We start from the raw sequence: 27,512 nt of genomic DNA, 5'->3' as shown, positions 1-27,512 counted from the left end.
GCCTGAAAACAGCAAAGGGGGTATAATAGTATAGTGAGTATAATGTGCTTATTGCTAGCCTGTGCTATAGGATAAAGATAATAATGAACGACTAATATATAATAATATAATATATATAATAATAATACTATGATCCCGTCATATATTAAAGTCACTATTGTGACGGTACATTAGAACTAGACAGAAACAAAGTGTGAAGGGCCTGAACGGAACCCCTCGGTTTCAGTTCCTTGTTTAACACTGCCGTACAGCAAGGACATTCGCCGGGTTCTCCAAGGATGGGCACATAGCTCACTCCACACAATGCTCTGTCAAATGTAGCTTATATACCAAGGATCTACAGGAAATATATATATATGTAATTATACAGGATGCTACTACTCAGCTCTGGTATAAAAGTATAAAGCCACGTACAGACCCTCCTAAAACTTGCTCAAAAATCTTAATGGATTTTCCCTTTTGTTTCCTGGACCATTCTTCGCAGCTTTGCGTCTATCGTTATGATCGTACGATTTTTATTGAATAAAATTTCCTTTTTATTATAATTGGGGGATTTCTATATCGATTGGGCGCAACTGTCGTATCTGATCAAGCAGTTTTTTAATTGGTGGAGGTGGGGGGGATTGATGTGTGTGTGTGTGTGTGTGTGTGTGTGTGTGTGTGTGTGTGTGTGTGTGTGTGTGTATGTGTGTGTGTGTGTGTGCGTGCGTGCGTGCGTGCGTGCGTGCGTGCGTGCGTGCGTGCGTGCGTGCGTGCGTGCGTGCGTGCGTGCGTGCGTGCGTGCGTGCGTGCGTGCGTGCGTGTGTGTGTTGCAAACAATTTGCAACAATTCCTAGAGCTCTTCTCTACTTCAGCACTCTTAGTAGAAAATAGAAATCATATCATTTATAGTATGAAACTCAACAAATATTTAATCTTAAACAAATTGTCATCTTAAACATGGATCACTTCCGCACTAATACTAATAGTTGATTCCGCTTAATTTTGTGTCCAAATAAAGCTAAAATCCCGGTCCCGGTCAAATTTGACTAATCCCGGCCAATTTCAAATTGGATAAAAAATCCCGGTCCCGGTCAAAATTTACCAATCCCGGTCCCGGTCCCGTCCATTTCAAAATTCTTATTCCGGTCGTTTGCTGAATGCTAGTTGATTAGGAGTCGTTCACACTTCACAATTACGTAATCAAGATTTTTACCCCCTCCCCCCTCCGTAATCAACCGTAATCAAGACCCAACCCCCCCCCCCCCCCCCTCCTGACAGCAATATTATGTAATTATGGCCGCCCCCCCCCCTCCCCCCCCCCCCCCCCCCCCTTTTGACTTTTTTCCCTGGAAACACTTTTCTTTACGTTTGATGCTATAATGTTCGCCTGACCCGTAAACTCAACACTATAAGTATAAAGGGCTTTGGAGCATTTAAACACTAACTAATATTTCTATTATATCGATTAAAAATAATAACATCGTTACACTTAATGTAATAGTGAGACTGAGAGTATTGCTCATAGTCATCATAAATTACCTGTATTATCAGGTTGTGACGGTCGTGCTCTACAGCTACAAGTACAAAGCTAAAGTTGCTGAATATCGATTGTACTACTAACTACAAGTGCGATTAGAGCAACAACTCGCTGATTAAATGGGAAGAATTGGGAACCGAGAAGTCTGAATATTTCCAGTATTATAGGACATTGTCCTGAGAAAGAGAATGTCCAGAAGTGCTAGGACGGTGAGCAATGTATCGACGCAATGTATGTGATGGAGGTTCACAAGTTGGTTCTTGTACCTTTCAATGGAGAATTTGTGGGTTTTTAATCTCTTATATGTCACAATTTGCTGGTGTTTGATTGTTTTCAACGTCTTTATGAAGTTCACTTTTGCGTAAAATAGCTTACAAATTGCCGAGGGCATGAGTAATAGGACAAATATAATGCTTAGTTAGAACAAAGTCTACAACTACAACTACAAAGCTAAAGTTGCTGAATATCGATCGTACAAATGCGATTAGAGCAACAACTCGCTGATTGAATGGGAAGAATTGCAAACCGAGAAGTCTGACAGCTTTTTCCAGTATTAGGACATTGTCCTGAGAAAGAGAATGTCCAGAAGGATATTTGAAGTGCTCGGACGGTGAGCAATGTATCGACGCTAGTTAAGCAATGTATGTGATGGAGGTTCACAAGTGGGCACGGAGTAGCTCCTCCATTTTGGCTTGCCAGCTAGGCAGCCCCATCTTATTCTTAACGTTAATGCCTAATATTGATATTTTCACATTTGTTTTATAGTAACCATTTCCTAATATATTTGCCATTATGTTGGTAGGTTTATCCCAACATCCTCCAAATTACCGTCTCTCAATCGTCCAATTAGCTGGAACTGAAACTATCAGTCCAGCATGAAGTAACTCAAGTAAATCTGTGCTTGACACAATGACTCAAAAGTACAGTGTATTCCAAATAAGACCGAATCCGGTCATTACAACTATGAACTAAATTATGAATGAAATTGTGAATGAACTTGCGAATTGAACTATCATTAAAATTAAAGGTCATTAACCAAAGCTCCTACATCCATTGCCTCTTCCTAAAACCCATCGGTTTGTCGTCAGGCCATTGGCCCAGAACGCAAGGCCTCGTGAACTTCACATAGCCATGTGCCTACGCGTACTGCGTGACGCGCTACTGCAAGTGCAAGCGAGAGGGCTCTGGTTAGAGCAAGTAGGATCCTACTTGTGAAACAAGCGCGTCACGCAGTACGCGTAGGCACAAGTAGGATCTTTGCCGCCTCCGCACTCCGGCGGTCGCGCGCTACTGCAAGCGAGAGGGCTCTGGTTAGAGCAACTCGTGAACCCTCGTGTCGTAACCGGTTTGCAGAAATCAAGCCCTGTGGATGCCTAGCCGTTAGTCTAGCTAGGCTGGAGCCTCAACTGAGCACGGAGACTCGACACCCTGTGATGGCACGGACTAAAGAACACCTTTTCCGTCCTTACAAGAGCAAAGAGACACTGGCAGCGGTCCACTCTACCCATGATTATGGGCTTTGGTCAAATATCAATATCATCTCTTTTTGATTAATGTCAGGGTTTACCGGGCCGCGCTCAGCCTGTCATTCCGCCGAATCTCTATTCGTGTTTATGAACATGATAGCTTGAGGTCCCCAGGTAATGTCAGGGTACTTTACAAAGTCGAAATATAAACTGATAACTTCATTAATAAGGAGGTAATTTCAACGATTTCGAAATTTTATCTTTGAAAACATTTCCTTGTGTTCAGGTAAGCATATCTGTCCATCACTGACTGAATATGTTACCTGAGGACCCCAGGCTATTATGTTCATTAACATATAGATTTGGCGGAATGACAGGCTGAGCGCGGCCCAGTAATGAATATGCCACTCATTCAAGTTGGCATTAAATTCATATATAATGCCATTTAACTGTCGTGGGAAAACACGAATTGCGAAAGAGCAAAATTCTCACCTTTCGCACGTGCAAACTTTTTACTGGGCCGCGCTCAGCCTGTCATTCCGCCTAATGTCTCTATGTTTATGAACATGATAGCCTGAGGTCCCCAGGTAAGTAAACTTTGAGCAAACGTTGCGTGCGCATCCAACATTGAATCACCTTAAATTTGTGCATATTGGTATTTTATATATAGTTTGATAAGCAAGCGAAGTTTCAAAATATATTATACTAGAAACCCGCTAGTCGAAAGCTTTGTTCGAGGAAATTTTAAAAATCAGTTATGTTTTAATTTCTCTTCATCATATAGCTCTGTTATACTGTAGACATAATGGAATTTATCTAACAATGGCGACAGCGTTGTTAGTATTCGGATTCCCAAAACGATACTTTTTACCGCATCAAAAAATACCAATCACAACCAAAGTTATGAATATAAGTCATAGCGTGAGCGTAAATGGTAAATGTGAGCTAGTTTTGAAATTATGACGTAGCATACAGCATAACAACGCGCGTAGTTAAAATGTTTTTGCTCGCGCACGTGCATTTTAACGTTGCTACGCAACAGCGCAGTAAACCTTTGCTAAAATAACGACATTATTCTAACGGTTATTTTACCTCACTTCCGACGTTAATTATAAAAAATCTAAAGCCTAAATCAAAATTCTAAGAATGCTATAGCCTATTCCTATCCTTTTTCTACAACCCTGCTAAAAATAGCGAGGTTTCAACTCCATTTGCGAGCTGGGTTTGGCATCACCAGAGGGTCATTTTGAGGTCGAATCTCGGTGTTTTTTCTTCTATGTCCCCGTTGCCGGGGAAATTTCGTCAAGTTTAAAATATAATATAGATAATATTTCGAGAAAAAAGTGGCGCGCGCTACTTCGAAGAAATTTAGACGAGTAACATCCGTCAAACTTTAATAGCAAATATCTTCATTTCAAATACGCCGCGCCATGACACATAAAAATATGTGTAGGACGCACGGTATGAAGGAGCAAGCTAAGAAAACTTTTCGGTAGATTTTCAGAATGCTTGAGTGCAATTATCTAACTTCATTGTTGCCTCAATGCTCAAACTTTCAATAAAATTACCGTACCCCTTTTTATGTATTATGTAAAATAGATTATTGAAGAGTTTTAATTTTACTTTCTCAAAAATCAAGCTTTAACATTTAAAAACCGTTAACTCAAGTGGTAATGATGACGTTAAATTATTTTTCATACAATGCAATGTAAACTGAAGTACGTCTAATCAATTATCTTCAAGACCTGTGCTCCGAAATGGCTGTACAGTGTACCTTTTTAAAGCTTAACCTTTGAATCTACGGACATTTGAATATAATCTATAATTGATTGCCATGCAAATCGTCTATCTATAAATTTGATTAACGATGTCAATAACTCACAGCTCGGCGAGGCCCAGTGGTGCATTTCGTTAACGGGTGATACTCGTAAAATATCTGTTCCATATTACATATATTGGACCGTCGACGAGTCCAACTCGGCGCGCGTCTTGGTAGGTTGTAAACCTACAATGCATTTCGCCGATCTACCGAATTTGTGGTTGCGAGAAGAATTATTTGATGTGCAGCCTAGTACTAGTACATAGTACAATAGTAGCGCATCGCGCTATACTACAAATAAATATGAAATATGCTTTAAGACAATCTGTCACAAAACAAGGGTTCCAGAAAATCCACTTTCCGATACACCTAAAACTTTTTTCGCAGTCGATTTGTTTAACGTCTGACACACACTGCAAAATTTCAGATCTCAACACAATTTTATTTTTAAATGGTTTTAAAGCACCTGAATCAGAATATGGCGATTTCCTTACTGGCGCGGCGCTCAGCCAGCAGCCTGTCATGCCCGCCTAATCTTAATAAACGGGTGATACTCGCAAAATATTTGTTCCATATATTACCTTGTATCACGTTTTTGCGACCCCAACGGTCTGTTTCACAATATATATAATAAGGTGGGGAGCCCGCGCACGTATTCGAGCGCGGGCGGGTCATACAACGTAAGACAAATATTACCGTCGACGAGTCCAACTCGGCGCGCGTCCTGGTAGGTTATAAACCTACAACCTAATCTCTATGATTATGAACATAAATATAACAGCCTGCTTTGATTCACGATGTCAATCCTTCGCATCTCGCCGATCTGCATACTGGTTGCAGAAGCATTATTTGATGCGCGCGCGACCCAGTAGTGCATCGCTACAACACCTGCTAGGTCCCCTGTTGACGATGTTACTCGCAAAAATTCTTCGAATGTAGCGCGCGCCGCCTTCTTCTCGAAATGGCCCGATGCAAGTGCTACGAAAGTAGCGCGCGCCGGGTCAACCATTATCAATGGTTTAAGGTCTCCCAGTAAGGCGATTTTCGTGTTTTTTGCGTATTTTGCGCAAATTTCTTAAAAACCTCCATATAACTAGTAGTATTTCTTATCCTCGTCATCCTTTTGACACTGAATGATAATTTTTGAACTTACTAAGTAATATGCCTGCTAACTACTTCCTTTGATCTTAATGCCTGGAAAACCAGCTGTAGCGCCGCGCCGCGCGATGCACTACTTACTGGGCCGCGCGTCCAGTAATGCTTGAGCTTCTTCGCTAGATCGGCGAGATCAGATGCACCATGCACTGGGCCTCGCCGAGCTGTGAAGGATTGATATCGTGAATCAAGAGAAACAGTAAAAGGGGTATACTACTAACTATAGTAAAGGGGGTTAATTATATAAGTAGTGAGTTAGAGTATAATGGCGGCGGTCGTGCTTGCCAGCACTGTGATATCTGTAGCTGTTTCAGTTTTAAAATCAAAAATTTCGATATCCGATTGCCAAAAGACGTCATGAAAAATTGCTCCCACAAAACTGCGTTGCACAGGGGGAATTGAAATACTGTAATAAAATTAAAACAGTAATAAAATTAAAACCTTTCCACATAGGTATCAGGTAATACTAATAAGTTATAGTACATAGAAAGTGTATATAGGATTCAATTCTGGCAAACCTTAATTATTGGATCAAGTGTTTTTTGAGGTTTCACAAATCAATCATCGTATCACACAACAATTGAAGATGGATTCAACAGTATACGTATAACTATACATACATTTTCATGATGATACTTATTTTGGAATAAAAAACGAAAGTGTAGGATGTGGAGCAGGTACACATACACACTGGCACTCGATGATTAGCGATATTCTCATCGGTATACAGAGAATACAGGCGGGGGACAGTTCGCGCGCGCCCCCCCCCCCACCCCCCCCCCCCCCTGACCTCTGACAAACCCCCCACCATTTTTTTTTTTTTTTTGTTTTTAAAAAAAAAGCCAATTTTTCCATTTCTTTGCACATTCAAATACAATTCTAATTTCAAGCTTTCCATTCAAGTTCAAGCCAACTTTGTTCCTACATTCTTAGATACATTTCAAGTCGCCTTACCACCAATGAGGGGTTTCATTTTTACGTAAGAAGCTGCATTTAGTATTACTTGACAATTCGACTATGTTAAAACTTTAAAATAAAATTAATCGTAAACATTTAAAAAATTTGACTTAAAGATAAATTTGCCGCCGAACAATAAGTTCAGAGTTCCTTTGTCACAACTCCAAAGAAATGGAAATTTCTCCCGGCGATATCAAAACAGGAGTCGAACACATGTCAGAATACGCCAATAAATCACGTTCTGGGAGCACAGTCCCAATGACAAGGAAAATCAGGTGATGTAACAAAAACCGAGTCTGTTACTGATGACGTCATACTATTTGGTGATATCATACTATCTGGTGACGTCATACTATTTGATGACTTCATAGTTATACTATCTGGTGACGCCACGTAGTCAGGTAACGTTACCTCAGTTAAACTTAAAGTCGATGTTATTTGTGTGAGAGAAGTTTCCTCGTTGTCGACATCTTCGTAATCAGTTTCTTCTCCTCATTGGCATTATGTTTGACTGAGAAGGTCTCATAGTCTATAGGGCGGTCGGTTTTCTGAGAAGATACACCCGGGAGTGTCTCGTAGTCTGATTCAGCCTCGTTACTTACAGGCTCCAGTTCATTTCCAGGCACGTTTAGTCTGGTATTCTCGTATATTTTCGAGGGGGAGGAGGAGAGGGTTGCTTTACGAGTCAATGACATGCCTGGAAGAGTCTGACAAACATGTACACTGTTACAGCACGTGCACAAAATGGAAGGACGCCGGTCAGTCGGCACAGCGGGAGGGGTGCCGAGGATATCCGATATTGATTTGCCATATTTCTTCCGGTTAAAACTACGGTTAAAACTACGTGACAGGACTCCCTTCCGCTTGAGTTTTACTTTGTTAGATCTGGAGGAGGTGGGAGAGTAGTCGATCAGACAGCTTGCATGTTTAGAGCGATCAGTGTGGGTCTGTGAGTTAGCACGTGACCTGACGATCACCCTGTCGGAGTCTAGGTTCCATATTTCATGAGCTGATCTGGACTTGGATATTGGGAGATGGTTGACTGAGAGGGTGCTTTGGGAGGGTTCAGAGATAAGGGGGGTAGGAGAGTTCTGGAGTGAAGTATCACGAAGATGAACTGAAGCTTCTAGAACTTCATCAGGTATTTCGTAGTCGCTGTACACTGAGAGGGGAACACTGATTCCTGAGGAAACTGACACGGTCCTACAAGGGAGACCGAGTTAGTGGCCATACCGTACAATTACTGGAGTATTGTTATATTTTTGGGGGACAAAGACACAAGCCCACTTTAAAACGACTAGTTAAGTCCAATAACCACAAAAATGTATATGTATGTAATCTACATAAAAATACAAACCTAGTTGGAACCATGTGTGGGCTGCCCTCACTAGCTCCATTACAAGGAGGAGGCTCGGAGTTGAGGACAGGAGGTTCAGAGTTGAGGACAGGTCCGTTAAAGGTAGGAGGAACTAGGAGACAAGTCTCACTTTGAGACGTCTCTCTCTCATACGATCGTCTTGTCAACTTGTGGGGAACTGGAGACTTTGAGTTTGACCCCATCCCTGAAATCAAATTCATAGAGCTATAGCTGGTGCCTCAAGGTGAATAACTTTCATTTTAGAATCAAATCAGGTTATCCAAAAATATTCTTCAAAAGAAAATTGTTTGAGGGAAAATTAGAACGAAGCTTACATTTTTTGGAGCTGATGAGGAGGTTTCTGAAGGACCGTTTCTCCCAGCTGTCATTTTTGTTTGGTAAAGTTTCGTAACCACACTCGTCTTTTACCGGTCCCTTCTGACGAATCTTCCTGATGAAGCCAGGAATAATAACACAAAATCCAATCCTATCAGTAGATATACTTTTCACTGAACTGCAATACTTTTGACTAGCTTATCGGACTTTATTTGAACGGACATTAATTGGACGCTGCAGGCCCTATACTAGTGTTCATTTTAATGTCCGTTCAAATTAAGTCCGACAAGATAGTTAAATTTAATATATCAAATGAATGCCTTTGAGCGTTCATTTTAATGTCCGTTCAAAATTATGTCCGTTCACAAAATGTCCGGTCAAGTAACATCCGATAAGGTAAACTACAATTTACTTCAAAATTTGGGAATAAAAGGAGCTCCGAAAATTCTCCATATCAGTCATATAAGAAATAACTAAACCTAGACAACACAAATACATTTTTCACAGACTTGAAGCAAACCTAAATGAAGCATGAAGAGCTGAGCCGATCCTCTTAAGAGAGGAGTGTGCTTCTTTCTTGTCCTGGAAGAGCTGATCAGCATCCTCGTACTCATCACTACTACAACTTCTGGTATCAAACTCTTCCTGATGGGGGAATGCCCTCTTTAGAGGAGACCGCTTAAGCGAAGAGCACCAAACTAAAAATATCATCGGAAATGTAAGAAAATGGATTTAGGAGTAGACTTCGAAGAAGCAAATTGGTTCTAGACAATGGCAAGCAATCCTCGCATGACTCATGAGGCTTTTAACCAGTGCCCTATCAAAAGTTCATTACGAAGTGACATGATCCCCTAGAGGTGATCTGATTCTGATTAGGTTGGAAAGTTACGATTGTCAGACAATCCATGCAATTAGACAATACCTCAATCTTCACGGCTCTAATATCTGATCACAACGTATAAGAAATTCGAGAACTTTACAATGTACAGTTAGACCCCGATTTACCGCAAAACCCGATTTACTGCGGCCGTTTTCTTCCCATTAATAAGCTAATAGGTCTAAACTAACATAATGTGAAAAAACAAAACCCAAATTTACCACTGCTGCTTCCTGCCACCATACTCCGCAGTACTTTGGGGTTTAACAGTTAATCACAGATTAAAAGTGATAATTATATACCTCATTAAAGAGAACAGAGTTAGGGCGATCCAAACTGCCAGGAGGTCTGATTTGAAGGGCTTGCCTGAAGTTCATCAGGTCGTTCAGACTGGACACACGTCTCATCTTAATAACTCTGCGGCGAAACAAAATGATGAGACAGAGAGACCCTTCAGTTTTCTTCTCACAATACGAGATATCATTTCTAGAAGAAACCGTTGTACTACCACCGATAGCAGCACAGCACAACATATCAACAAGTATAACTGTGTAGTTTTACTTCTGGACACACACACACAACCACACCTCACATGCACACTGCGTCTCCATTGGAGCACATCTAATGAACATTTAAATGGCAGTCTGGCACTGTTTTAGGAAGCTGGGTCTCGACGTGCAGTTAGTCGGGGTGTCTTTGAGCGTCTCCTCCTGGCCTGCCCTACAGCCTAGGGCGTTTATTGGGAGATTCTTTTGAAAAGTTCGTGTGCGCCTACTAGGTCGGTCATTAGGGATTGGTTAGTTGTAGATTTGCTGATTGTTTGATCCATTTTTTAAAGAATTGTGAGTAATCTAGCTTTGCCGCGCCAGTACTTCATGACCATGTTTTATGTAGTAAGACTTCAAATGGAATTAAAAAGTTACAAGCAGAAAAACTATACATGACAAAATTGCAAACGCTGCTGTCTAGATTAGAATGATAAACACAGACGATATTCAATCTAATTCCAATACTCCAGGATATACAGATGAGTGGTCCTTACTTTTCTTGGTGGCACAAAGCCAGGTAATAAAGTAAGGGCAGACACGTCACACACAGTGATAATTTTACAATATTATGATGCTCGAAGTTTGGGGAACACGGGACTAAAATTGGTTCAGTTTCGAATCGTTGGTGTCTTTAGAATCAAAATTTGATCTGGAGAAGGATCGCTCACTAGAGTTGATGTTATTTGAACTGGAAGTGTATGTAAATGAGCTACTAAAGGTAGAAGAGTCAGAATCTGAAGTTCCCTCTGATATCTGGTTTCTAACATCCGGTTTGTCAGTTTGTCCGTCTGGCCGTTTGTCTGTTTGTATTACAATTTGTTCATTTTGTCGACTGGGCAGATTAGGAGCGTTTTCATACATTTCCTCGAGAAAGATACCCTCAGTTAAAAATGGGTTGAGACTGTTATTACGATTGATACTACTCAACCGATGAATGGAATCCTCTCCCAGAAAAACACCGGACTGGAATAATTTGGGGCCCTGAGGTGGAGGTCGGTTCAGGGATAAAGTCTTGATTTTGTCGATGTCCTTGCTAATTTGTTTGTCAGAAGAGTGGTTCTGTTTGTGTGGGAGTGAGTAGAGTTTGTTGTTGGGGTCCAGTCTGTCAATCTTGTCTGTCTTGTCAGGCATTTGTTCAGTGTTAGTGTAAGTCGCCTCTTCACGAGCCTTCCCTCGCTTTCCTTTCCTAAAACACAGAACAAATTAAATATATCCTGGGTAAAAAGGGTAGAAATTACCTAAGCTGACGGGTTGACCCGAATTAGCTCAATATTGGGTCACAGTTAGACATAGATTAGTTGCTTAATAATTTACTCAGAGTGACTCTGACATTTAGTTAATCCTAGCAAACCTAGTATGAGCATCTCAAGTCGATACAACGAAAAGAACGAATAGTTGACTTGACTGCAGTCGGTATTAACAGTTCGATAAGGCACCAATAAAACCTAGTTCTCAGTCTCACAAAGTACTCGTTTTGACAGCTGGTATAATTTGTCTGCTGATGTAAGCAACTGTTTGCTGTCACCTATCAAGATCTAAACCAAATGTGGTTCAGTAGGGCGCCGCCCCAACAGTGGTCGACTCAACAAAATGAGAGAACGGTGGACTTACTTGGGACGGGTAGGTTGGGGAGGGAGTAGTCCTGATTCTAAGTTATTATACTCTCTGTCATAGTCACTCTCTGTCGTACTCAGATCATCAAATTCAGCTGAGCTGGTACTCAACAGGTCCATTGTAGCTCCGGTGTTTCGTCCAGTTCCTGTGCCTGGAGTTTTATTAATGTTAACCATGATTTGAACCCCTTCACGCGACAAATCAGGTAATACAGGACAGATCGATTTGAAAGAACAATGTATGTCCTCATCATTTCAACATCCGCAACTAACCATTCTGGAAGTCGAGAGGATCAGCGTAGGTGACATCCCCACGAGGCAAGGAGCTGTCACCTTGTTGTGGAGATGTATCTCGTGTCAAGGTGATGGGGATACGGGATATTGAGCCAGTTCTAACGGGGGTACCTGACAGTTCACCTCCTCCTCCTGGCAAGGTAAAATAGAGGGGTCTCTGTGCGTGCTCTTCTCTTGCCACGTCCACTTCTAAATGAGGGGGCACACAATTAAATAACAACTACTAGAATAAGGGTTTGCAGCAACAGTTGGGAGTTGGATTACTTTAACTCTATGGAGATTGAAGAGAAAACAAAATAGAGAACCATTAAAGCAGTAATTAGAGTTTGCTTCAGTATTTGGGAGCTCAATTATACCTGATTTACTTAAAATAATGCAATTACACGGGTATTGAATGACAAATGTACTGAAATCAAGATTGTACAGCAAATGAGATTAAGCGAACTGAGGTAATTATATTTTGTTGTCAAGCGAACGATTTTAATGAGCTTACTAGAATTAACAAGACTTCTTGCTGTTTAAAACCGTAACGTAAAGCTGTAAGCTAATTCTCTTCGTATGAAAATAATTTCCGCTTTACAGTAAAATCAGACAATTCTGTTAGTTAAAGGAATTTCATCTTACGACACTTGGACCGAATTCTCTTAGGGTTGATGATAGAAATTAGAATTACGCTTAGGATTGGGCTCAGGCGTAACTCCGTATCTTGAATTAAAGATCTTGGATCTAAAGTCGTGAGATGAATTATTCAATTATTGAGGGGTGGCAAGTCTCCGAAGTTTTGCACCAACTCTGTTCACTTTACCTTGTTGGTCGAAGAATATCTTGTCTAAAAGCTCTGTGTTTGCGTATTGAAGACGTCTGCTATCAATAAACTTGTTAGTCAGCGCGACCTCGGATCCTTCAAGAAGACGTTCGAGCACTAACCGGATCTAAAGTGAACGTAAAGTTAACGTAAAGTTAACGTTGTTTTCAGGAAAGACAACAACTAAGGAAATGACTTGATAATGAACTTTGGACACGAACGCGGCCAATTCCATGAAGATATTACACCCTCCGAAATCGTGCTCTCAATTACCAGAGAAGAGGGGTAATTATAAAATCAGTTATCAGCGACAGTCATTTTGACGAACGATAACATTTTAACACTAAACGGAGGGGCCACGAATTGGACCCTTGTAATCTTATACAGGGGACCGAGTGTTCTAACAATTACCAAAGGCAACCTGTTATATCAATGTTCCTTTTATCTCAGTAACCTTCAGTGGGCGTGGGGTACGTGGGAGGATACATTGGAGGCGGAGTTATAAAAGCACTCTTACCTGACTGAAAGAAGGTCTGTGGTGGGGATAAAGGTTGAAGCACTCGCTGAAGAGCCGAGCTACACTCGTATCACCGGGTGGTGGTGTTAACTTGTACTGCCCTGTTCTGGTCTGGTTCACCACCTCATCTACTGTCAGATCTAGAGATGAGGGGACAGGTTACTAACAGGTTACTAACAGGTTACTAACACTGACGTCTGACACTTTCATCGTGTCGAGAGATGCTAATTAAAGTTACGGAAAAGAATTCCAAGATTTCAGTTGGTCGGTATAACTATAATATGTTACAGTGCACAATTACTAGATTACTAGATAGTCGACAACGACCAATCAACAGTTTATCATTTCAGCACCTCCAGAAATGCAAGGAAATGAGAATTATTATAAAGGAGCTGCAGGGGGACGATGCAGCTATGAGAAGCTAATAAGAGTTTGTGTTGTTAAACACAGTAGTATAACACAGTACAAGATAACAGATGTCAATATACTTTATATTATTATCCAGCATGGTATGACGGCTATCGATATTGTTAGAGGTGTCCACACTAAACTCCAGTTATCGGAGCACGTGTACGGAACAGCCCTGACAGTTCCTACTACGTGAAAGCTAGCCGGTGTTATCAGGTAGTACCTACCTAGTATAGTACTACATAGTATAGTGCAAAGTAGATAATGCTTTTCAACCAGTTTCACCAAAACTGTTGTCCGGGAAAATGTAAAGAAAGGTGGCATTTTATTATTCGAGAGTTATGGTAAATGGATGGTAATGTATAACAGACCCCTCCCCCCCCCTCTATAACAGAGGATACTATATAATATATAGTGTATATTGTATAGTATCGGGGTAATATAATATATGGATGTTTAGTGTTTACTCGTAATATGTAGAAATAATATACAGCGCTCCAAGACTAGGTTAGGGAATAGGGGTCCCCCTAGCTAGTCTAGGGGGAGGGGATTTGGAAAATATCGTAATTTCAACACAATAGATGTGAGGTGTAATTAAGTGGATTACGGAAGGGAAGGGGAGGGGGGTTTGAAAAGGTACAAATCGGGCTTATGTAATATGTGGTCCCTTACCAAGATGGCTGGGTGGGCGTTCACAAGAGCAGTGGGAATGAGTTAAATGTAAAACGTCAAATATATCAGCTCAATATCTCAAGAAACATTTGTTATAAACCCCCTCTTATTATACCAAATGAGGATTGTGAGATTCGATCTTCCAGTTTAACGGCAGGAAAATAAGCCACCAGTCGCTCTTTGAGTACTTATAAGAGTTAAGTAGCATATTATTATAATAAGGGGTGATGTTATAAAGAATTGGACTGCTTTGCGATGGATCGTTGATCCTCTACATAATCTAGGATTTTAGATATCGAAAATCTGGTAAGTTTACTTATTTGTATCCTTAGTATCCAATGAGTATGTATATAAAGGCTTTTCCACACTTTAAAAAGTCAGATTGAATATATGCTGCACATGCTCCCTTTTTAATTATGCGATCGCTAATTGACTTGGGCGATATATGCAACTATGTCTCAGTATTTAGTTGAGAGCGGTTTAATACTTGGCAGTTGGCAACCTAGTTCTGTTTTATACACCCGGTTCAGCTGCTAGGTTGTACAAGGATTGAAGCTTATAAGAAATCGTGCATTATTGGAAATCAGAATCCTTATCTGTGTATGGAAGAGAATTTAAAACAGCACAATTTTTTGCATCAACCTGAAGTAACTTGTTCACAAAATTAAATACTGAATAACTCAAATCACAACAGTCAAGCCGAAGTCTACAAATTATCAACCAATAGTAGCACTAGCAGGTGGAAAGAAAACGAACTATATAAAATAAAATGTAATAGAATTCACAAACAGCTTTGAACGACGAGTTCGGTGCGGACTGAGCCGTCGGCAGTAATGACCGAACTGACTTCCGTAAAAGTAATAAATATTAGTAATTGATACATATTACATAGTAAGTAATACATAATAAGTAATACATATTAAGTAATACATAATAAGTAATACATAATAAGTAATACATATTAGTTAGACAGTTTAACAGAAAAGTTCATTAAAATCTGCAGAATTCTGTGACTATAAACTTCTTGAAACGACTCTAGCTTATACTCTGCAGCCAGGTAGTAAATATTCTCAGAACGCTGACAATTTTATCAGCAAATCACTATCAGAGTTCAGACGGAGCGTGATTTGAGGAGCTGAGTGATGATAGATTTCACGGTCCTTTAAAAATCAAAGAAAACTGAGCGCAAAGTACAAAGGTAATGAGGCCCGCGTACAAACTTTATACCAACAAGTAAAACTTATCAACCAGCTTATACCTACCATCTCATAAAAAGAAACAGCTCTCAAAGGTGGAGGAGGAGAATAAAGGATTACAGGCCGCAACAACCCATAGAGCACAACTAATTGCAGAGCTTACAGACATTACAAGGACGCTGTGCAGTGTATTAGCTGTCCTGTTAGCTCTGATAAGTTGTCAAGAGACAATCTAACAAGCTTCCAACGCTTGACAGGTACTGAACAACAAGTGAAACAGTTCGAACAATTAATAAGCCTAATTTCATCAACGAGACTTGGATGTGCATATTGAGATTTGAGCAAAGAGTAAAGATGTGTTGTGACGACAAAGCTTTCACAAAAACAATAGCAGTAAGTCTTAGAAACACACGGGAGTGAAGCCGCTAAAATGTGAAAGCTTTTGTCTCAGAAATATGAGATATAATATTTGAGGGAAACGAGGGGATGAAACATGAATTTAGCAGAATGGTGTAACTGTGAGAACAGGTCAGGATGGAGCCGTTTGAGCAGCCAGGTGGTTCAACCTGTTATAACTTTAGATCAAGTAAGATAATATTCAAGTAATATCTACGACATGAATGTAGGTTTGAAAAACGCTGAATTATCAATCATATTATACACCAGATCACAGAACTGTTGAACTGATGGACTATTATAATAACAAATAACGGAGTAGTTCGCTGTTTATTAGTCTCATGATTGAAATACTGATATCTGGATATCACAGTAGAGTAGAACAGCACACGATAGATTTTCAGAGCATCGAAGAGCAGTCAACAGGCCTTTAACCTATCCTGAAAATGCGTTGGCTGCTCATTATTCAGAGTTTCACGATAACATAGAACCAGATATTTCCTTCGATATTTTAGAAATTAACTTATATAGCACCATTAAACGTAAAGTGACAGAAGCTTACTACATTAATTTATTTAAACCTAGTATCAATAACAAAGAAGAGTGCGAGAAGCTTAAGGGATTTCTTTTACAACATATTCAAAGACAAATTTAAACAAATAGCACACGACCCTGCTGTTCAGTAGATATTATGTACTTGGACAGAGTGTAAAACGTGTGTACATCACTATTTTCAATGTAATGTACAATACCATTTGATGTAACCTGTATTCAGTGTGTGTAATTTTAATTTAGCATTTTAACTAGTATAGAAGCATTTATTATATACTAACATTTATAACAATTTTAGCCTGAAGATGGCGTTGACGCCGAAAATTTGCCCTTACTCCTAACTTCCTTGTTTCACAATTGTCCTTGTCTCTTCCAACCGGATAATATCCAGATATCAGTATTATAATAACGGGCTACACGGACTACACCCTTAACCATGATAATATAATATGCAAGTAAGGCAACATGTATATTGTATCCAATGAGCAAAGGTGATATTTCCCTCATTCTCTCATTAGAATGCGCCAAATTGAAAGTAGGGCAGAACTGTTATCTCAACCGGCACTCAAAGTAGTGCAAAGTTTACCGGCAATTAATACAGCCTTGCTGTCTGGGTAATGCACCAAAGTCCTCAAAATTATCGATATTACCGCAAAAAGGATGGTGCATTTATGAATGTCCATAGCTTTAATGCACTAGAATGGTTTTATCGTTACAAAAAAAGACGGAAGATTCGTGTTTAGATAAATTTTCGAGTAAATGGTGTCCCTCTTATATTAAGGGCGCGCTTTCAGAAATGCTCGGTGATCAGCTCATCCTTTTGTTGCTTAAGATTGTATAACATATGGGTCTTTGAGTTTGCTGACGTATGAATGTGTATTAATCCTAAAATGTTATAAAAATTGTAACAATATAATCGTACTGTTAAAACTACCTGGAACCTCTTGTTATATGATTAGGATTAACACACGGTAACCAGCTGGGTGTAGGATTAGGAATGATTTTCTTCGAAAAGGGGCCATTTCGCCCATTAGCTGCAAATGGCCAAACTTCACTGCAGGTAACGAAGCTGCCAGTGGTAAAATTACAAAGTTATCTGAGAAATATCTTTTAAAATGTCAAAATTTTTGTATTTCCTAAACAATTAACAAAGGGGCCGGATAAGGCAAAAAAGTTGTCCCCTTTTTGCCCCTTCGCTGCAGATGGTCTAACTACATCACAGAAATCTTAACTGCAGATGGTAAAACTACACAGTAATGTGAGAAATATCTTTAAATGTGTCAAAAATGTATTATTTTCTTAGCAAAGGGGCCAAATGAGGCAAAAAATTTGGCCCCTTTTCTCCCCTTTCCCAGATTTCATGGGGGACAGTCGCCCCCCCCCCCCCGCTTCCTGAACCCCTGACGGTAACACGAAAGATTATAAACTGCTGCGAAATTCGCGAAATTTAAAAATCTATGAATGTGAAATTTGATCAAATTTGGACAACTTTGATTATAACTAGAACCTAATATGGCCTAAATATTAAAAATCATTCCATCACATGCTAAACTTACGGTTATAAGGAATAGCCCCGCAGTTGAAGAGTTCCCACATTGTCACCCCAAAGGACCAAACATCAGCCTGCTTTGTCAGAGTCTTCGTCACAAAAACTTCTGGAGCCATCCACCTGCGTGGTGTATATTTTGGGTTTTTGTTGCTTGGGAATGGGTTGCGAGGCATTTAGGGTCATTTTTCTAAAATGAGTGCTTATTATGGTTGGGCACCACTTAAAACCGTTTATGAATATTCCAGGCAGATGACTTCAGATTTGGAAAATACAGACAAAAACGATATGTTTAAAGTCACTTTTTAAAACTTGTTTGTTTTCTTTTTAAAGATTTTTTCATTTAATTCTGGTTAAGTCTGTCGCTGTAATACCAATATCACATAAGTATATTCGCCATACAAATGAGATATCATATCGTTAGCATCTAAGAATCTTTTTGTATTATAGAGAATATTTCAGTGTAGTTAAGAGAGAGGACTGGAAAGGCAGATGCAGAAAGAGAGTTGGGCAGGGACGGAAAAGAAAAAAAAGGCGTAAAGATTAATTCATTCCGTTATAACATCTAACATCTATAATATCTATTCGATATTGATATGATTGTTTTCATATCAAGATTTGCCATAATTAAATGGACAAGATAGGGGAGGGACATGCCTCGTTCGTAAGTTACTTTGTTCTTATGTCAATTACGCTGCAACATTTTGCATTGTGATGCAAAATAAAGCGCTAAAGACTCTCAGACTGCTTTAAAGTTTTACAATATATCATGTAATAGTAGTTCCCCCAATAATACAACAACTGTCAAATGGATTCCTCCCAACAAGATCTGTGACAACATCATCGACTGCTCGAATGGACTGGATGAGTTTCAGACTTGTACCAATGGGGCCATTTCATCCATTAAAGAGTGATTTACATTATGACTGCTTTTTCTGGGGTTAAAATGCTCGTTCTGAATTTGGTTGTCGGGACACAGTGTTTTAAGAAAATCCCCGAGTCGCATGCTGGAAAGAATGACAGAATACTCTGTCTCCAAGTCTTCTTTTTTGACAGTCTCATGGGAATCTACATTTGCTCAATCACTCTAGCATCCATAGTGCTGGAGATCAAAGGAGATTACTGCTTATTTGATCAAGATTGGATATCCAGCATCTTCTGCCCGATACTTGGCTCAATATTTTCGGTTGCTTCCCATGGTTCTCTTCTAACTATCACTTTTATGAGTCTGGTCAGATGTCTTATCTGTACAAGAACTGTTATTGAAATCAAACATTCAACAATTATTTTTGTCTCGGGAACTATTGTCGTGTTCCACCGGGGGGGGGGGGGGGGGGGGTAATGACTACCAATGGAGACTTTTGGGGACTAATGGGGACTAAAAATCATGGGGACTAGAGGTCAACTCGTTGACGTAATTCACCATTTGTCCCCATAAGTCCCAGAATTTTTGACAGTTATTTATGGTTTTCAAGTTAGTTTAATAACGATACGATCGAGATGTTTTGTCCAAGATAAGAGTAGGATAAATCTAAATGGGGACTAATAGAGACTTTTGGGGACTAATGGGGTCTAAAAATCATCTAAATGGGGACTAATGGAGACTTTTGGGGACTAATGGGGACTAAAAATCATGGGGACTCGGGGTAAAATCGTTGACGCAATTCCCCAAGTCCCCAAAAGTAGTCATTACCCTAATGAATGAATGAAATCTAAATAACATTACCTCCAATAAAAACATATTTGATCTTTTGGAGATCGGATACTATGGTAACAGTGCAACGTTTTCAAAACTCAAGATTCTTACTTTTTGTATAAAGTGGCCTACTGCACTATTATACCCTTCTCATCCTATTTTTCATCTTGATAACAACATACGCTAAGATCATGCACAGCAAGTTCATCTCAAGAAGGAGGGATGCTGAGGCTGGTGGGAACATGCCAGATCAGAGTATTGCATCTCTGGGGGTCAAAGTTTTCCTGATAATCGGAACCCAGGCTGTCAGTTGGATGTCTTTCATCGTGACCATGATTTATTTTCAGTTTACCACTGAAAAACCTGGGCCCATTATTTTAGAGATTTTTTCGTTGCTTGTTATTCCGATAAACATTGTTCTGAATCCTATATTTTACAGTGGCCTCTATGGAAAACTGACGACACATTTGTGGACATCGTGGCGTTATCTCGTCTCAAAAATAGTTCATGAGCCCTCCCATCAAGTTAATGGGCAGGATATTTCATATTTCACAAATTGATGGATTTTCTCGAGGAGATGGCGAAGGAGATAATACGGATACTGCTTTAGAAGAAGACCATCCGAACGTTCGGGTTTCTGCCACTTTAAGGCTTTCACCAGAAAATAAGGACACAATTATCAAAAGTACCGATCTTACCGTCCCTTGTACACATCATGAAGGACCAGATCTGCACCATTTAAATAATGATCTATTTGAGTGTGAGCACCTTTCTGACCTGGATTACTCTGCTTCTACTGGCAGCACTTTAGAAAGATGTGGCGCTAAAGAATTGACGGAAACGGTTGATTTTGAAATGAAGGCACGAGTTGACGAGTTGGGATTGAGAACCCTAATTCAAAACATGACCATCAAGAGCAAGTCACAGCGCTTCCAACGTTCCAGAGGAGGAACTTGAAGAGGCATCACGTGATTATTATCTGCCAGAACAAGTTGTAATTGTAAATGAAACAGTAGCAAGGCTTTCGGAATAAACAAGCACCGTGGAAGGAATAAGGATGTAGTTAGATCTAATGTTTGTCCCATAACACAGACACTAACGATAGATAAAGTAATTTATTACGTGTCCAAATATTATGTTTATCTGAATTTCTTTCACAAACTGTCTAGAAAAGTATAAATCCATCAAAATTAATTGATCAACGATAGAAAATAATAATACATGAGATTCCAGATATTGAGTAACAACTCACTACATATCACAACAATGCACACTATACATTGTACACTGTACATTGTACACTGCTAACCTCGGGATGGCGTTGAGAGCGTACTTGTCCTCAAACGCTAACGAGAAACAGTTGATCTTCAGGTTGAGGTGCCCCGTAACAAATACCTGTGTTAAAGATTACCTGCTATTGATGACAGTAACAATTACAACCTACTCGAGAATATGATAGATGGCAGATACAACAATCACCGACCATCTTAATGGCTTAAACCACCCAGACCGCGCCAAATATCTGACAATCTGTCATTTTCTTGTTAAGATTATGTGCAGTGACATGTACCTACGTTAAACGAACAGAGGCTGCCGTGGATGTAGTTCCGTAGATGTAAAAACTCCATTCCTGAAATAATACGTCTCTCTAAATTACTCAACTGGGACAAATCAAGTTCCGATCTTGTAAATTTGTTAACTAATTGATCGATCTGACAGTTACAGCTCAGATGGACACACGGTAGTCGGCCAAGTACGTTACAATGAGATATTCCCCCGGACTTTTTCAAAGTGTGATATTTCAGCGGGGCAAGTAAGTTATCTGTCTTAATCGCAAATATCAATTCCAGATTACTAATTAGCAAACCATCTGACAGTCATTGGTAAGTTCCTAAAATTTGAAGATAATGACCTACCAAGACATATCTGCCACATAAGGAAGTACAGTGTGAGAGCTGAGAGTGGGGTTTTTCGACTCTCCATCACTATCTTGGGGTACGCAAACAGGTTCCTCTTACGCTGTAAGGAGTTTATACTCTCTGATGAAGTTTGGATTAGAGACACAAGTTACTAATCGTCACTAAGAAAAAATAGAGTGACGAATAAATTAATGGCAATATTTATTGAACTTACATAACTGAATAAGCAGCTAAACAATAAAATTCATTATTCATAGAGTGAGATTTATTTTATTCGAAAGGTTCTTCAATTCATTTTTTAAGCTTCCTATCGACTGCTCTGAGTTAGATTAAAAATCTCGCTAATAACTCCTTAGATGGTATATATGTTAATTTTATATAAATGACATGCATTAAAAACAATCCTCATGTCGGTTTTGAAGCACGTACCTGGAGATCGCATGTTGCTGAAAGTGTCGTCATCGTCACTAAACCCTCTGTAGTCGTAGAACGTCTTGTAGGAACTGTACGACAGATAGTACTTTAGGGTACCTGTGAAAAGAGCAATGTCAAACTAAATGATACATTTCGGTCTTCTAAGGGTGGATAATGGGTAATAGATAAAGGATGAGTAGTGAGTACCGGAGATATTTTTAAAACAAAGTTAAATATATACAAAATAGTATTACAATTCATGTACTTTAAATGGTATCATTACCCAGTCCATATGGTTTTGATACTTTCGGATACCTTAAGTCACTGGCAAGTGCCCAGATTGTCGTCAAAAATTCGTTTCAAATAGTAAGTTTATAACCGGATTTCTCAATTAGAGACTAGACTCCTTGGTTATGCTATCAAGAACAAGCTCAATGAGGTCAGATCCCTTAGCCAGGTAAACTCAGAAGAATCGGACCAAACCCCCATGCCACTAAAGGAACGGACCACCTTGAGAAAGCATTTTGACAAGAAAATCAGTTTCTACAAACTCCAAGAGAAAGAGAAGTGGGACCATTGGCCACGCAAGACTTCGGATATACTTAGAGTTTTGAGTGACCGAAAAGACAAAAACTATAAAAGACGTGAGAACCAAAGACACCGAAGAATAGAAAAAGAAGCTCGAAAGGCCTTAGACGAAGGAAGTGTCGTGGTACTAGTGGATGTGGGAGAAGAAATTCCACTTGAAGCGATAGCAATTTGAACAAAGGGCTAGGTTTTGTACCAACCCCAAAGGTTGACACGGAGGAGGCTCGTCTGGACATGCGCTTAACAATAAACAGAATCGTAACTGCCTCAACAAGAAGCCTCAACAGCTCACCTACAACATCATGTGAGGACATATCAACGCTTGATTTGGAACAGACCGCCCCAACTGGACTACCTCCACAACTATCAAGGAAGTACTACGGAAGAAAGCCCCCAAGTGAGGACCAATCCATCAATGAGATTACAAACACCATGGCAGCGGACTTAGATCAGCAACTCATTAGAGGACCTAAAACTAATCTACAGCCAAAAAACCTCAACAAGATGGAGTCCCGTGGCCTCAAATGGTTAGAAAGAATGATCAAACATGAAAAACTTGCAATAGTTGCAGCTGACAAAGGTGGAGCCGTGTTACTAGTGGACCCAGCTATGCTAAAGCGAAGAACACAGGAAAAGCTCGACAACCCCCTATTGTATAAAAAGCTCGCTAAAGACCCTACGCAAGACCTACACCAGGAACTATTTGATTTATGGATCGAGGGAAAAAAGAAAAACTTTGTTACACCAAAAGAAGCTAAAGACATCATGGGTATTACCAACAATCTAAACAGTGATGGTACAGTTACTAACAACAAGAGTACTTCTTCCCACTTCAAACCTGGTAAAGCTTATTTCTACCCCACCCTAAAGATCCACAAGCTTCAAAAGGAAGACCTTAAACCAGGAGTCGAACCCCCCTTCAGGCTCATCACGGCACTCCAGGATGGGATCACAAAACGCAGTGATGTTTTCCTTGCTAGCCAATACCTGAAGGATCTTGAAAAAGATTTCTGCTCTGACCTTTTGACTGATAGCACTGATGCCCTTCAATGGTTGGATTTCGTGGATAGTGAACATTCCCTAGTACAGAAGAAAGGCTTCAGATCATTTACCTACGACTTTAAGGCCCTCTATGATTCTCTAACACCACCCCTCGTCATAGAGGCCCTGAATTCCGCTATGTCATCATGCAGAGAAGATTGGTCTGAAGATTTCTGCAAATGGCTCATCAAATTGGTGGAATTGAGCCTGGTGTTCGATCAAAATTGGTTCATACAACTCGTCGGTATCCCTACGGGTGGATCACTATGTGTCCAAATCGCAAACATAGCAGTCTACTACCTAATGAACAAATGTGTTTATAGTAACCCAGAGCTCATGAATAAGATCGTATCAGCCAGTCGTTACATTGACGACGGAGCAGGTTTGTTTGAGGGAACTACAGATGAGTTCAAAATTTGGATTGCAGATGTTAACAAAGCACTCCTCTCCCATGGCCTAATCATTGAAGAATACCAAATAGAAGATCCTGGTAAATACGTATCTTTCCTTGACATAATGTTCACCTTCGATTCCTTAGGATCCCTCCAAACGGATTTGTTCATAAAGCCAACAGACTCTCGTTCATATCTACATTTTAAAAGCTCCCACCCTAACCATATCTATTCCGGTATCGTGTACTCTCAATGCCTTAGACTCAGAAGGATCATCAACTGCCAAGAACGCCTGAAAGAACATCTCAACAACCTTAAAAAAGCCTTCCTTGCCGCATGTTACCCTAGAAAAATGATTGAGAACATCAGTAATAAGGTCCTTAACACAGCAAGATCACTGTCACGCAAAGTTCAGGCTCCTGATGACCAGACATCATTACATCTTCCAATCAGGGTCATATCTACTTATGGTAGTGATGATGATCTGGTGTCTGTGACCAAGAAGTATGAAGAACACCTCTCAAGAACGAGGAGTTTCAGTGAAAGTGACACTGCTGAAACATCCCAAGAGACCTCCTCAACATCCGCCACACCTAGGAAGACAATTTTCAGTTACACAAAGAAAACAGGGCCAAGCCTAAAATCTCGCCTCGTCAAATTGAAAGAACTTGCTTTAGGAGCTCAACATGGCCCAACCAGCAAATGCAATGTGCCAAGATGCAAATGTTGTGAACTTGTCAAAGGCACCCGTGAATTCAAAGTGAACGGCAAGAAGGTTAAAGCTTCCCCTGGAAACTGCCAGAGCTACAACATCATTTATCTGTTCCAATGTAGTGTCTGTGGAAAGGCTTACGTCGGCCGCACAACTCGATCTCTACGGGTTAGGACTGGAGAACATAGGGTCAAATATTATAAACTTTTAAATGGTGATAAGGTAGATGAAACAAGTGATGAATATAGTTTGGGTTTACATTTGTTGGATCATGGTTTTAGACAAAGGGAAGATTTTAACAAAATTTTTAATGTGTCAATTATTGATAATTCTAGTCCTAAAACTTTGGATGTCCGTGAACATAAATATATTCAACTACTCAAGACTTTAAAACCTTTGGGAATTAATACTATAAATCCTTTTGGCCTTCCATTACTCCTAACATCTTAATTCTAACTTTATAACCGTTTTAAGAGTGTCCAGATTTTTAAAGGAATTTTGGGTTTTACTAACTTTTTACAATTTTTAGGGCTTATGTCACTGAAGATGACGCCTTGCAACATGTTTGACGATAGCCTGTAGATTGATAGTTTGATCTCAGTATTTACAACAATTCATCTAGTTTGATTGATTCAAAGGGAAACAAATTCCTCTATAACCGGACTATATCTTATTTCCGTTGCTGTATATTCATTTGCCTACCTAAGTTACAAAGAAACCCATGTAGTTGCACAAAAATGCACTGAAATTGGCGGTATTTGATCAACTTCATACTTTCATATAAGCAAATAATTCTTCACAGAATGTCCGTCAAAGCAGTTGCTAATTGTTGACAGAATCAGTACGTCTAGAATTTGTGACGCCAGGAAGGCGGAAAACATCTTATCGAGTAAAGAGTGAGAAATTATACCGGTAAAAGGTACATGGCTCGTTTGGACAGCTCACAGCTGTAAGGGGTGGCTCCTTAGATAAAGCTTAAACATTCCTCCATCTTCAGGAGGACGGACGGAATAAGAATAAGCCCCAGCGGACTCTACAATCTCTGGACTGCTTAAGATAAGGACACTTATTCAATATTCAATCTTCGTACTCTAAAATGTACAAAATAATCCTCATCTTAAACGATAATAGATTTGTCAAAATCAACACAGCTTTCCTCACCAAATTGGGAGAACTCGATGACAGAGCAAGCCCCAGAAGGGGTGTCGTAAGTCCCATAAAACGCAGCCACATGATCATGTTTATCAAGTCTTCTCAGAGTTTCCAAGCTGTTAAGATAGATCTCTTTAGAGACTGACGATATGTCTGATTTCATCTGTAGAATCATCACCTGGGTTTTTGGTATGTGAACTAATCAGGGTTATACATTATACATTATACAATATACATAAAAATATATATTGGGAACAAGTAATGAAATGAGCGGAGGAGTAGAATGTTTCAAGAATGTTGTGACATTATTGCGAAAAAGTTACTAAGTTTTTTTCAAGACCACATTTCTTCCTCTACCAAGAATTTGTTTGTCAACCTCATACCGTAACCTTACATTATCATAACCGGTGAATAAGAGCTCAAATAGAAACTTACAGCATCAGAATCAATATGAGATAGCTCAAGTCTCTGTTTAGGTTTGGATCCTATCATCAACTCGAAGTGAGTACCAGATTTAATAACTGGTGAGAGGGAGAAGAACGACTTCTTCAGCTCCAGAGTCACATTATCTAGATACATATCCCGTGTTTTCGTTTTGGACCTGAAAAGTAACGAATTTATCGAAAGTAAACTAACGCCCTGAATGATAAACAATCAACTGAAAACCGCAATTTATTTTTTTCATCCATACTAGCTACAAATCACATAAGTTGACTAAAGTCGGAAAAAACAAGAATGTGACAAATAACAAAGACAAATCAATGACAATTGGCAAATTGTTACAGCGACAAATCTTACCCGAAGACACCGTACGCTCTACAAAGACAGAGTCCCAGGCCAATGGCTAAGAGGATCACCGCCACAGACACGGATATAATCACTACCAGTGTGGTATCCGCCATATCTCACAGTGACAACGAGACAATGAAACTGATCCAGTAGTGTTCAATCCCAGAACCCTTGTCTCTTTTATTGAGTAGCGACAAGTAGAAGGAGGCTGGAAGTGCAGCACGAGTTTGAAGTTCAAGGATTAGGTTGTCTGACTAGAGGGTAATGACGATCATAGGGGACTTGGGTGTGTGGATCACTTGTGAGTCATTGTACACCTTTCTAACATCATCCTGACCTGGGCGAGGGGATGTTTGAGTTATTTATATCTTACTACATCTCAATTGACGTCATGTCATCACAACGATTTTAATGCGGCAATGAATCTCAAACTTTGAATATAGTTACTACGTACTTGGGTAATGATAATCTAATTTTAATTTTTAATATATCATTAGCAGTTTGAATGAGTGATATTTTGTACAATATAATAGTGGTGCATGATATTCGACTCAACCGAATTCGTTAAATAAACAAATTTTCGAAATTTGCTGCACAACATCCAAAAAAGCATTAAGTTTGCAGAGTTTTAATCGAATGAAAAGTAAGGCACACATGTCAAGGTGTGAACTGTAAAAGTTCTACAGAATCAGAGGAACAATAACAGCGTATTCTGAATTCTGATAATAATCATTCCATGATAAATGACCGTGGTATCCAGCCTCATCGCCCACAAA

The 27,512-nt window shown here is 39.7% G+C and overlaps 1 protein-coding gene across 1 annotated transcript; it reads right to left on the bottom strand.

Moving 5' to 3' along the window:
• Window positions 1-6,807: 6,807 nt before the first annotated feature.
• LOC134821098 (uncharacterized) lies at window positions 6,808-27,075 on the bottom strand. The gene is made up of 17 exons (XM_063831768.1): window positions 26,746-27,075; window positions 26,383-26,548; window positions 25,957-26,125; window positions 22,078-22,179; window positions 21,646-21,768; window positions 21,304-21,359; window positions 21,039-21,124; window positions 18,044-18,156; window positions 13,264-13,403; window positions 12,747-12,873; window positions 11,921-12,130; window positions 11,646-11,799; window positions 9,789-9,903; window positions 9,130-9,254; window positions 8,609-8,724; window positions 8,274-8,478; window positions 6,808-8,119 (listed from the first exon to the last, which is right to left on the bottom strand). Exons 1-17 carry the CDS (start codon window positions 26,847-26,849, stop codon window positions 7,351-7,353), a joined length of 2,880 nt encoding a protein of 959 aa, XP_063687838.1. The 5' UTR covers window positions 26,850-27,075; the 3' UTR covers window positions 6,808-7,350.
• Window positions 27,076-27,512: the final 437 nt, after the last annotated feature.

The sequence above is a fragment of the Bolinopsis microptera genome, chromosome 1, assembly GCF_026151205.1.
Source record: "Bolinopsis microptera isolate Bmic1 chromosome 1, MBARI_Bmic_1.0, whole genome shotgun sequence".
Taxonomy (NCBI): Eukaryota; Metazoa; Ctenophora; class Tentaculata; order Lobata; family Bolinopsidae; genus Bolinopsis; species Bolinopsis microptera.
Note: the sequence above shows the minus strand (reverse complement) of the source record. Positions and strands in the feature narration are given on the sequence as shown.